This window comes from Eucalyptus grandis, chromosome 8 (genome assembly GCF_016545825.1).
Source record: "Eucalyptus grandis isolate ANBG69807.140 chromosome 8, ASM1654582v1, whole genome shotgun sequence".
Lineage (NCBI taxonomy): Eukaryota > Viridiplantae > Streptophyta > Magnoliopsida > Myrtales > Myrtaceae > Eucalyptus > Eucalyptus grandis.
The window spans coordinates 31,204,878-31,217,900 of NC_052619.1; the positions used below are offsets into that span (position 1 = coordinate 31,204,878).

The following is a 13,023-nucleotide window of genomic DNA, read 5'->3' on the forward strand; positions in this document are numbered from 1 at the left end:
AATGAAGATGCCTTGTTCATCTCCATGCAAAATGATCAGGCATCCTGCATCCATGTTCCCAGACAGATTCCAAAAGAGAAGTTAGCCAAGCTTCTTCCAGAGACATGGATCACCAACTATGAGAAGCTACATCAGCACAACAAACCCGTCCAATCTACGAACTCTGAGTTCGTAAGGAAAAAAGATGGAACTGTTTCCATCAAATTTAGCAAAGAAAAGGAAGAAAGTCCTTCTATTTTCCAAACCCTGTTCATGATTGAACCATGTGTTCCTCCATCCATTTCCGAGCCAGATGGGAAAAAGCATGTTCGACACTTTGATGGTAATGGACATCCTGTTCATTACTATAAAGACAATTATGGTCACTGTTTTTGGGATCCTTTTTGCCAATGTTCCTCCTGTATAAATTCGCCGGACGAGGTAAACCCGTTTGAAAGGGCTCCACCTCGAAAGAAAAAACCAAAGGATAAGATGTTCCAAAAGTACTTAGATGGAGATACATCCATCGACACTCTTGGTGAAAGCCACAAATACCAATTCATGGTTTCTTATGCACCACAGCCATCACCAGAGTTCAGTACTACATCCCAAGCCTTACAAGACTTACCAAAAACACCACCACCACCTCCATCCCAGAAAAAACAAACCCTCTCTCCATTCTATAAGCCAATCCTTAAGTGGGCTAAGAAGCATTCTTATCCCCTCGAAGTTCCAGAAGAAGCACCACCTACTTCTTCTATTGCCATGTTCCAGGATGCTGACTTTCCACCTCTAGTCAAAGAAGGTTCTAAACTCTCTTTCCCGGCTACAGAAGAGTTTATTGATTCTCAAGGAAGATATCGACATGTTCCTAAAATCTCTACTCCCACTGATGTGGACGAACATGGAAGACAGAAAAAAACCCCTGCTGCTGAAGCTGTCCTCAATTGGCAATCAGAAACTCTGCTTGCACAAAATAATGCCTTCAAAGCAATTGACTCCAAAATTGGAAATGTGCAACAAGATCTCCGAAGATATGATGAAAGTACCAAGAAGATACTCTCTGAATTCCAAAAGAGGCTTCATGCTTTGGAATCAGGACAACATCTTGGGTACCATTATCTAGAAAATCCAAAGCCAGAAATAGAAAAGCTCAAAAACCAAATCCAGCTTCTTGAAGAAGGAAGGTTCAGACCATTTGATCCTCTAGCATCTCCTGTTAAAACTGGATATCCACCTCCACCACCACAAACATCCATCTTCGCCACTATCCCAACAGAACCTTACAGAAGAGAACCAGACATGGCAGATTTGCGAAATCGCCTCAAAACCATGCAGAAAGAAAAGGGGAAGGAAAAGACATCACCTACAGGATCAAGTTCCATCATTATAAGAGATAGGCCAGAACAGATGATGCTCTCAAATCCACTAGAATCTTTTCTAAAGGATTTAAGCACTCAGAAACCCGACTCTGTTATCCAACAACCTGATCCTTTGAAAAAACAGACTTTTCTTTCAATAGAACAAGCTCCTCAGGATCCTCAGGATACTGAAACAGAATCTTCAGTATCCTCTTCCTCCTCTTCAGTTGATACCTTCCCTATTGCACCAATTACCTCATCAATATTCATGGCTGACTCTCTAGACGATGATATGGAATCAGATTATTCTGACCCAGAAATAGGCCAGACAAGCAAGCCCACTCATCAGGTATCCACAGCATCAAAACAATTCTTCACCATTGATGATATACCTTATCAAAAGTGGCCATTAATTAATTAAAAAAGAGCCTACAATGAATTTACACTAATAATATTAATAAATCAATTCATTAGAAATTTAAAAGATATATTCATAGTTAATGCGAAACATGTTTTTAACTTTAACAAAAGTTATTGATGAAACTAATGACTAATAAGAAATTAGAATCAACTTATTTAAATAAATCCATGATTTTCTACAATGACCAAAATTTATCATTATTCAAAATTTAGTATTTTTATTTTTCGAAATTATTTTTTAATCTTATTTATTTAATTTTCCGATTAAAAAAAAAGAAGTCCCCACCGAGGTTCACCCCATTCTTTACCTCGTCCATTTCCCTCCACCCAAAATTTATTTCACTTTTTTTCCTCTCCCACTACCCGACAGACATGGCTGTCACTTCCCCTCCCCCAAACTTAAAAGTCACGCCATCAGTCCCCCTTTAATTACTTTTTAGTTTCTTTATCAAAACCCTAGCCACCCTCCTTTTCCTCCTCCTTCACACGACCCCTTCCTCTCCTCTTCCTCTCAATCCTTCTCCTCCTCCTCCTCGCTGCACGACCACCTTCCTCTCCGCACGACCCCCCCCTTCCTCTCCTCTTCCTCTCCATCCTCCTCCTCCTCCTCCTCCTCCTCCTCCTCTTCGCCGATCCATCACAACTTGAGTGGCGGCCCACACCTCGCCTTATGCTCTCTCTGGCCATCTCAGTGGTTCATTGCGTGGCTTCGTCTCGCCAACAAGAGTTTGCTTTCTCTCTTTTCTTTCTCTCTGTTTGGCTCTTTCTCGGCTGTCTTTCGCCATCGCTCGCAGCCTCATCTGTGCTCCCTTGCCCTCCCTCGCCTCCACACGTGTCGAAACGTGTCGAGAAAAGTTGATCACGTGTCAGAAAATCCGACACGAGTTGACCGCGTGTTCGACATGATCGGACACGACATGGAAGCACGAGCAACGTGGCCATGCTTCATAGCTGATACCAACATCTCCAGCTGGACGCACAAGCAAAAGTTTGCTTTCAGTCACTCTCATACAACCGGACAAGGAATAAAACCACCGCATCAACTCTAGCCTCAAGCTAGCTCATTTACAATTTTCATTCAGCGTGATCTGTTTCAGTATCGATTTTCCTGCGATGGCACTGCCCATTGACACATCAACAATGAAGTTCGAGGTGTTTCTGAGTTTTAGGGGATCAGATACTCGAGACAACTTTACCAGTTGCCTCTATCATGACATGATCGAGAAAGGCATCCGTGTCTTTAAAGATGATGAAGAGCTCCCAATCGGTCAAAAGATTGAGGAGCTTTTGCAAGCCCTCAACGACTCTCAAATTTATATCCCCATCTTCTCAGAGGACTTTGCTTCTAGTGCGTGGTGTCTCCGTGAGATCGCAAGAATGGTAGATTGCACTTCAAAATCAAATGGAAAGAAAGAGATACTCCCCGTTTTTTTCAATGTGGAGCCAGACGATGTCAAGCTCAAAACTAAAAGGTACACGGATGCCCTGTCTAAGCTTCAGGAAAAGTATCCACCCGATGAAGTGAAGCACTGGGGAGATGCTCTCGTGGAGGTTCCAACTAGAGTAGGTTGGAAGCTGAAAGGACACGGGTAAGATTTCCACAACTTTTTCGAGTTATTAATTTTAATATAATCTATCAAGGAGACATTATTTCAAGCATGTTATACATTTAAATACATCAACCGATCTCCTACTTTTCCCTCATATTCAATCTAGTCATCGAGTTCTTAATTTCTCTATAATTGATGAGCAAGTTGAAAAATGTTAAATGCGGATGTTGATGTCACCGCCAATTTGTTACAAGCTAAGTTAGCAGCCAGTTTGGTTATTAAAAACCTTTAAACAAATTTAAATAGAAAAATAGATGATTTTAAAAAATTTTGAAAAAGAAAGGTGGAAACAACAAACAGACAAATATTAATGCTTATTTATTGTAGATCAAACATACTGATCTGTACTACAAGCATATGAAAGAATTATAGATTTTATCAATTATTAATTCAATCATAAATTTATTGTACAGATGTCAATGCAGTTTTTTTATTTTATTTTATCAAAGTAGTTCAAAAAATCTTAATGCAAAATTTCAATTTAGTCCTTCCGACCAATTGCTTATGGAAATTGCATGGCTATCCACAAATTGTCCAAGTTAGTATGTTATGTAGGATGGTTGGTGATGACTGGACATCATGTCAATAATTTCCCATGGCAATTGGCCGAAATGACTATATTAGAATTTTGCGTAAAGGTTCAAAATTGCATGGGTAAAATTATAAATTTTGTGACTGAAACGAAACGGTGCTTCTTGCAAAAAAAGAAGAAGAAGAGAAAAACATTTAAGACTTTAACAACAAGTTTAGTTTCAGTAACGGCTATTAAATTATTTTACATTTCTGATTTTAGGAGTATTTTTGGAAAATCTGATAATACTCCTCATTTATTGCATGTGTTACTCGAGAAACCAAATCAGTATGAAAGATTTATAGTTTTAAACCAAAGAGCGTAATAGTGTTGTGCACGTAACATAAGAACTGTTATCCACTGAAAAAGAAAAATCTCTTTTTCTACGGTAGCAATGGAGCAGCACCCAAGCTTGGCTCATTGCCGTTTTTTAACGTCTCCTCAAGATCTGGAGGCAGCTTCATTAGATCCGGGCATTTTCATTGATATATCTCGCTGAGATCTCGATGTAATGGCCAAATTGTCAGTATCTTGATGGTGTATCTCATATCTCATCGAGAGAGAGGGTGGTCCTGGAGACGGGCATAAAGAGAACTTTTTATGCTGCTTATATATTTTTAATAAGTTTTTTATAACATGAGTTAACTGTTTTTGATATTGAATCAGTAACAAGCCAAAGGCCTTGTTAGTATAGTTAATATTCATTTATTTAATCTAAGAATAACTAAAAGAATGAAATAGTCGAAGATATAACTAGATTCGTTTCCACTCTGTTCTCTTCTTCAACCAAATATGAAATGACTTAATTTCCTTCGTTTCCTTCTTTTTTTTTTTTTTTTTTTTGCTTTCGGAAGTATACAAACAACCTTAAAATCTAAACATTGCTTTCTTTTGGTCATCATCCGAATCCTTTTCATTTCCTCTTAACCACTGCATCTAAAGTGAGTGTTAGTGTTTAAGCTCAATCAATGGGAATCCGGGCGGCAGTGTCAGTACTTAAATTCAACCAGTGGGAGTCCAGCTAGCAGCCACGACAGCTAATTTTAGCCCTTTATAATTTCAACGATTTTCAATGGAACTTGAGATTATTATGTTTTAATGGATTCCAATTTGCTATTTGAAAAACTTCTACCCCTTGTAAACCGGTCTTAATACATTTAGCTTATGTTATTCAAATTGCACACCTTGAAAGTCACGAATGGTACGTTGTCATCATTTTCTCCATTTTAAATCGTCCACCATCGTTGTCTAACAGGTATGGGGAACTTGTAAAATCGATTGTTCGAGAGGTTCAACTTAAGCTGACGAGGAAGAACAGATATCTTCCTGACCATCTAGTTGAAACGGATGATCTAGAACAAATAGAGGAATTGTTGGATGTTGACTCTGATGATCATGTGCATTTTATTGTAATCCATGGCACGGGTGGTATTGGTAAATCTACTCTTGCTAGTGTTATCTTCAACCGATTCCGGTCTAAATTCAATTGTAGTAGTTTCCTTGAAGACGTCCAACATCACAGTCTTCTGGACATGCAAAAGAAACTATTATCCGAAACACTGGGCTCAACCTCTACTTACGGAATGTACGACACCAATGATGGGATCGACCACATAAGCAAAGGGCTTAGCAACATGAAAGTTCTGGTTGTTCTTGATAATGTGGACGATAAGATGCAACTTGAGAAATTGGCAGGAAGCTACAATTGGTTTGGTTCTGGAAGTAGGATAATTGTCACAGTCAGGGACATAAGCACAATACTACATGAGAAAAACCAAACACGATGTAACAATTACAAGGATTACCCAGTAAAGGAGATGCCTTTGAATCCAGCAATTCAGCTTTTCAGCAAACATGCTTTTAGAAGTGATACTCCCCCAAAAGATTGGTACAAACTCTCAAAAGAAGTCGTTTTAAGCATAGGAAGGCTACCTTTGACTCTAGAAGTTGTGGGTTCTCACTTTGCCGGCAAGATCAAATCGGAGTGGGACAAGACATTAAAATCCTTAAAGCAAGCCCCACATAGGGATGTTCGAAAAGCACTGATGATAAGTATCGAAAAATTGGACTCCATAGAAAAAGCTATATTCCTAGACATAGCATGTTTTTGCATTGGGGAGGATAAGATGAAAGCATGTTACATGTGGGACGATTGCAGTGCGGTTGATGTTCTGCTCCTCATGTCATTGATTAAGATTGATAAGGAAAATAAGTTCTGGATGCATGATGAACTTTGGGATTTAGGAAGGTACATTGTCAAGAAAGAGAGTTTTGAAGATGCTGGAAAGCGTTGTTGGGTGGGGATTGATGAGAGTAATTTGGACATACTGAGGAGCAACGAGGTGAAAGTTATTAAAAGGAGTAGATTAAATATTTCGTCATGTGCTTTAAAATTGAGTTTATCGTTGATGGCCTTCTTTGTTTTCTAATATATTGATAAATAGGAAGCCACTCTACAAACAACAAAAGGATATGTTTTCATGCCTTACCCATTTGAAACGAGAAGAAAGCTAAGAAACCATTTGGTTGGTTGAAATTCTTTGTTTCTTGTTTCGGTGAGAATGAAAATGGATTCTTTATTTCCTTGAAAAGGTGTTCAATCTGTGAAAAGACAGGAAAATCAACACCTAATGAACATTGTAAACTTGCTTGATTTGTCTATTTTTCAAATTAATTGTTTTGTTACAACATGTGTTTGATTTCATTATTTTGATTCGTAGAAGAACTACTGATCTTGATGATTACTTCCTTAGCTTTATGTTTTTTTTTTTTTGTACCAATTTATGTTTTCTATGTTGCACACTCATCTTTATTCTCTACTACTACTGGCAGGAAAAACGAAATGTGCGAGCACTCAGTCTAGGTATTAGTCATGACTTAAAACCTAAAGAATTAGCCTATTTTCCAAAGTTGAAGTTCCTTGGAGGAGAAAGAATGAATTTCCTAGGCAACTTCAAAAATCTTCTTCCTGATTTGAAATGGCTTTCTTGGCGTCATTGCCTGCTAAATCTTAGAGCGAGAAATCTTCACCTGGTGAATTTGGTTGTGCTCGACCTTTCGCAAAGCAACATTAACGATGACTGGGGTGGATGGAGGCAAATCAAGGTATGACATACCTCACTCATGTTCACCTCAAACTCTATCAATTGACCTTCACTAGCTAGTTTTTTTTTTTTTGGTAAAGTTCACTAGCTAGTTGGGTGCTATTGTATCTCATACTTTTCATCAACACATAATTAGCCTTTTTTTCACTACAGATGGCAAAAAAGTTGAAAGTTCTAGATTTGGCGCATTGCAGAAAATTAACCAAGACACCTGATTTTTCCGAGTTTGGCAAGTTGGAAAAATTAATTCTCACTTGGTGTGTGAAATTGTCAACAATTGATAGCTCAATTGGTAAGCTACAATTGCTAAATACTTTGAACATTGAGGGATGCATTTCCCTCCAAGGGTTGCCTGAAGAAATTGGTTTGCTGAAATGCTTGTTGGAGATTATTGTGCCTTGGACCAGCAAACCATTCAAGCTTCCAGAGACACTAAGCAATTTACATTCTTTGATGAAGTTTGAAATTCAAGGTCATTCTAGTATCCGCCAACTTCCTCACTCTATTGGAATGTTAATGGATCTCACACATTTGCATTTGCGTAAATGCCAGAGTCTACATAAGCTTCCGGACTCTATTGGAGAGCTACAATCCTTAGTTGAGTTGGATTTAGAATCCTCGGGAGTCTCCATTCTCCCTGATTCCATTGGAAATATGAAGAGATTAAAAGTCATTAGGCTGGCACACACAAAAATACACACAATACCTTGTGCTCTTGGACAAGTAGAGACACTCGAAGTGCTTGATGCCTCGTTTTGTCCACATCTGATGGATGAAATCCCATGGAGAATGTGGAGTTTGACTCGTTTGAGGATCTTTGCCTTTGATGGAACCCCAATCTCCACAGTACCGGAAAAGATCAGTAATTTCTCTAGTCTCCAAACAATTATAATTACAAGCCACCGGCTTTGCCCGTTGCCAGAGCTACCCTCAAGTTTGAAATGCCTAGTGGTTGAAGCTGCTGAACTCCCTGTTCTTCCCAACCTCTCGAGCCTACTTCACTTAAATCATCTCGAAGTGTGCAGAAGACATCCAATTATTGCATTTTGGAGTGCAAATGAAGTAATCTCGCCTTGGAAGGATGCACAGTCCATCCATCAGCTTCCACATAGCTTATCAACCTTGAAACTTGGCTGGATCCCGCAATTGCCAGAGTTTTCCAACTTCAAAAGGTTGTCGATTCTATCTATCAGTGGATGTCCAATGCCACACCTGCCCATCCTAAAATACTTGGAGAGGTTAAGGGAATTAGAAATATCGTTGTGCGAATTCCTAGAGAGCACACCCGATCTGTCGTGCTTGAAGAGGCTACAAAAGTTACAGCTGAGCGACTTACCCAAATTGGCGGAGATTCCAGGTTTGGGGGAACTGGAATCGTTGAAGTTTCTATACATCACCATGTGTAATGTGATCAGACAATTGCCTTATCTGTCGAAGTTGAAAAATCTACAGCATCTCAAACTAGATGGTTGTGAAAAGATAAGAGCCGTCGAAGGTCTGGAAGAACTGAACTTTTTGAAGAAGGTGGAGATCGAACATTGCATGTGCCTCAAAAGGCTACCCGATGTGGTCGCAACATCAAGTGGGAGACAGGTTAGACACCGCCCGGAGTTGTAGAATACACCATATAAAAGAGATTTCTGCATTCAGTCTACATGCCGGGGTGGCGATTGCATTATACAGCATGGTAGGACATATCAACCTGAAGCAGAATGCATCATCCCGAAAGCGTTGGGACTTCCAATTAGAGCACATCATGTCGGGTTCAAGCTAGTGCAGTACTAAGGTGAGTGGCTTTGCACTCCTTCCAGATTTTCTTTGCATCCAAAGTGCAATTCGGTTGTAATGGGGCCACTCAGGTTAAGTACTTCCTGTGACCGGCTGGACGAGCACAAAAGGTTTGGAAGTATAGCCTTCTCAAATTTCTCAGGTGCGTTTCGATTACATTAGAGGATAACAGAAGTTTTCATTTCGACTTTGCTTGCTAACCTGCAGAGTTGGCTTGGAGAAAAAGGCAAGGAGTTGGCAGCAAGTACTCAGAAGGGCATTTAATTTGTCGAGAAGTGAGCACACAGGCTGAAGACGTGGATTTTTTGCAAGCAAATAGATATCCTCTCCATAAGTTTCCCTCATCTTTCTACTCAAAAATTGGTTCCTGAGTATAAGCAAGTCGTTCAGAACTAGAACTCAGAAGATATCACAGCTTTCTTTGGCGTTTTTCAATGTAGAAAAAGCACAGAGGTTTTTCTTTTCCTTTAACACGACAAACTTGAACAACAATTCGTGTAATAACTATTAAAATGTTTCGAGCAGGAAGTTCTGAGTTCAAATATCCCAAACTCCTATTTGTCTTCTAATTACATATTTACATGCTTTAAGCTTAGGCCAAAGTCTAGCCTATGCATAAGAAAAAGTGTTAGAATATTTAAATAAAAAATTATGCTTTCATCTAAAATTTTAAACTTTTAGAGCAATTAGCAATGGTCCTACAAAATTTCACAATAACTCGATGGACGGATGTTTGTATTGTTGCTCTATGTTCATCTCCATGGTGTTCATGTCCGCATCTCCTAACTTTCTGATGCCCTGTAGAGTTGCTTCTGGGTGATACTATCACTTTTATTTGTGTAACGGAACAATAGGCAAATGATAGACGGGGCCAAGCGGAGGCCGAAGTTCTCTAGGGTTAGCAAGCCTGGAAATTCATTGGACTTTAATAGCAGATTTTTACATTGTTTGTGTTAGAAATTTCTCAAGTTTGAATCCATGAACAAAATCCAACCCGGGATGAATTGTAAGGAAGCCTGATCTAATAAAGGAAAGTTCGAAAGGGATTACTTGGAGACGGCCGAAATCAAGCAAAGCTAAATACAGCAACTTTCCTTCTAAGAATTGGATTGGCCAAAGAAAAAAGAGGAAAGTCCAAGGACTTTGTTGACCGAATAAATGGATTTCCTAAAGTATGTTGAAGTCAGCCACATCGTGGCTTCCTTTTGCTATGTTCTGTGTCTTCCTTTTGCTGTGTTCTGTGTTCTTACTTAGTGTTTAGTAAGTCATTACATTATGCATGATAAAATTTATATTTCTCGATTTTCTATTTCTTTATTCTCCATAATAAATTTGGAACAAAAATCCATTTGTAACACAATTTAATTTTTTATTTTTAAAATAAATTTCTATTCTAAAAATTGATTGGAAGAAAAAATCAGAAACTAAAAATTTTTAGCTTTTAAGTTTTTGAAATAGAAATAGAAATTATTTCTTCTTTTCTCCGATTTGGGCATCCTTCTTCATTCACCATACGGGCCTTTCTATTTGGGCGTTCCTTCTCCTTAACGCTTCAACCAAAAACCCTAGCGCTATCGACTCCAACTCCGTCCGTCCTCGCCATCGACTCCAACTCCGTTCTCTCGCCGGTGACATCGTTGCTCACCTCGCCGTCGACTCTGACTTCGTCCTCCCTACAGTCGACGACTCCACCGGATCCGATCGTGTCGAACCCATATCGGGTTCGTCTCCGAGATCGGAACCCGCGGCCCTTTCTGTGAATCTCCGAACCCGCGCGTTGTTCTCTGAGCAATTCGCCGTCGACTGCGCCTCTCCTGCTGAAATAGCAGCAGAGCTTCGTCGAGGAGGATCGGGTCGGCCACTTTTGTTTGATCTAGCGGCATCGACCTCGTCAAGGTTGAACCTCCGCCACCGACTCATCGACTGGGGGCCTTTCGATCGAGTCCTCCGCAAGTTCCGCGAGGAGGACTATCGAGCCATTGTCTGGGTCCGAGCTCAATTCGAAGATTCTTGACGAGGGGATCGTGGACTCGCTGGAGGTTAATCGACAGGTGCCACAATCGGATCTCGATGCTCCAAGTAATTTTCGAATTTGGAATCGAATATCCCGATGGTTCGTCATTTTAGAATCCTCAATCGGATAGTGGGTTATGGTAGTAAGAAGGTTGTTGAATGAATAATCATATGATTGCGTGTCCTGTTTGGGCGGAACGCCAAATGTTAGTTGTTTTGCCCTAACCAAACATGTTTCATGTTCTTATTAAATCATGGGGGGGTTAGCCTTTGATTTCTTGAAGATCTTGCAAACCACACATAGTCTTGGTTATGTGCTTGGGAGGTATTGGATTTTCATTACCTTGTCGTATCATGATCTAGAAGTTTCATTTTCATCTGTATTGGTTCTTGGCCTGCCATGATCTGAAAGCTTTATATGTTATGCTGCTGCATACTCTGCCCCTTCTCTTCATCTTTTGAGAAAGGGTCTCCATTTCAATATGATCAGCTTTTTGTAAGTCTAACGTGAAAGCTTATTCGTGTATCATTTGAATGTGGTCCCATTGCTTCTTTTGATGTAGAGCAAGGTATATTATATTCATGGAGTACCAACGCATTCAACATCATAAATCTCTTGAAAGTTTATTGAAATGGATTCTTAAATCAATCATGTGTGGGTTTCATGGCCTTATTTGAAATTTTGGCTACTTGACATGTGGGATACTCTCTTCAAATTTGTCTGATTTTAGGGTCAAGATTAACTAACCTGAAAAAAGTAGGTGATTTTTCTTTACACATTTACCATCTCTATGTTATTGAGGGGAGCAGAAAGTGCCTCGATACATGCATGTTTGTATTTTTGTTAGATGAAAAGGAATGGACAGAGGAAAATACGTGAACATGTTAAATACTAACACGTTCCGTGCTTCTTTAGTAGGAAATAATTCGAAATGTGCTTTTCTTTCTGTCGGACTAGCATGACGAAATCCTGTCAAGTATGGGGAACCATAATGGATGCTTAGATACTTGAAGGAGCAAAAGAGGCTGTAATATCCACCTTACAAAAAATGGTTTCCCTCTTCTTTTGCAGTCCTCTATATGACGAAATCATCTCATTGTGTCTTGACCTTGGAGAATTAGATGCTGTAGTAGCCATTGTTGCAGACATGGAGACCGCTGGAATCACGGTGCCTGATCAGACCCTGGACAGGGTCATTTATGCACGGCAAGGCATTGATAGTGTCACCGATGATGTGCCCGAATAGATCCTTGCATTCAAGGGTTATCAGAGTTTGTATCAGGGTATCAACGAGTACTCCAGATACCTGAATGTGGGGCTTGAGATTATCAACAAAGCTGATTGCAAGGACGAAGCCGATTTTTGTCATGATGAAGATGATTACGAGTGAGATCCCAAGGTATGTTTACATTCGAGGACTTTGCCAGAAAGAAAGGGATCTCGACATACTGATGAGACGCATCAGAGATGAAATCTGAATTGTACGTACCTTAGTCTTATAGTTGAATGGGGCCATTTTGGTAGTAGATTTATACGTTTATTATTTATTGGATCGAGAGTTGCTTCTTGTACGCCCCGGAAAACGAGTGAGATTCTCGCATTTTCTGCATACATCTTAAATATGTCATCAAGGGGAGCTTTTCCAATAGTAGACGAAAATGCAAGAGGTCTCTCATGCTTGTTTGTCATTGTAGAGATGGTTTTTCAGAAGACTAGACTCGCAAATTTATTTTGTTATACCACTTGAAGCTCCCCTCGGCGCGGCTATGCCTTGTTTTGATTGGAACTCGCTAAACTCCCGAAGTGACGATATGGTCTCGTATGACCAAACCGTCCGGAGTCCGTGGGGAAGTAACCTTTCAAAATGACATTGTCTCAGCTTCATGCCAAAGCAATCGCATTTGGAATATTTATTAGTTTTCTATAAAGTTCATATGATTCGATTGACTTGTCTTTGAAGCAAAGAGCAAGCAAGATTTGTCTTGCCTTCCATCTCAATTTTCCACTAATTTCTCATGCAAGCCGACTTATTAGGTTCTTTTATTTTTGAAAAGTCTAGAAAAAAAAAATCTTTTTGTAAAATGTTTTATGCTATACAGCCTTCCTTGCGCATGATGCCAATGTTAAAGAAGTTAATTCTTTTTAGTTTTAGAAATAGATATGCACTGTTGAAACG

The 13,023-nt window shown here is 39.6% G+C and overlaps 1 protein-coding gene across 1 annotated transcript; it reads left to right on the forward strand.

Annotated features, from left to right (window-relative positions):
* Positions 1-1,281: 1,281 nt before the first annotated feature.
* Positions 1,282-10,847, forward strand: LOC120287150 (TMV resistance protein N-like). Its single transcript, XM_039299854.1, has 8 exons — positions 1,282-1,689; positions 2,555-2,748; positions 2,858-3,349; positions 5,197-6,283; positions 6,774-7,046; positions 7,199-8,638; positions 8,729-8,823; positions 10,403-10,847. The coding sequence occupies exons 1-8, from the start codon at positions 1,282-1,284 to the stop codon at positions 10,845-10,847; spliced, it is 4,434 nt and encodes a 1,477-aa protein (XP_039155788.1).
* The last annotated feature ends 2,176 nt before the right edge of the window (positions 10,848-13,023 follow it).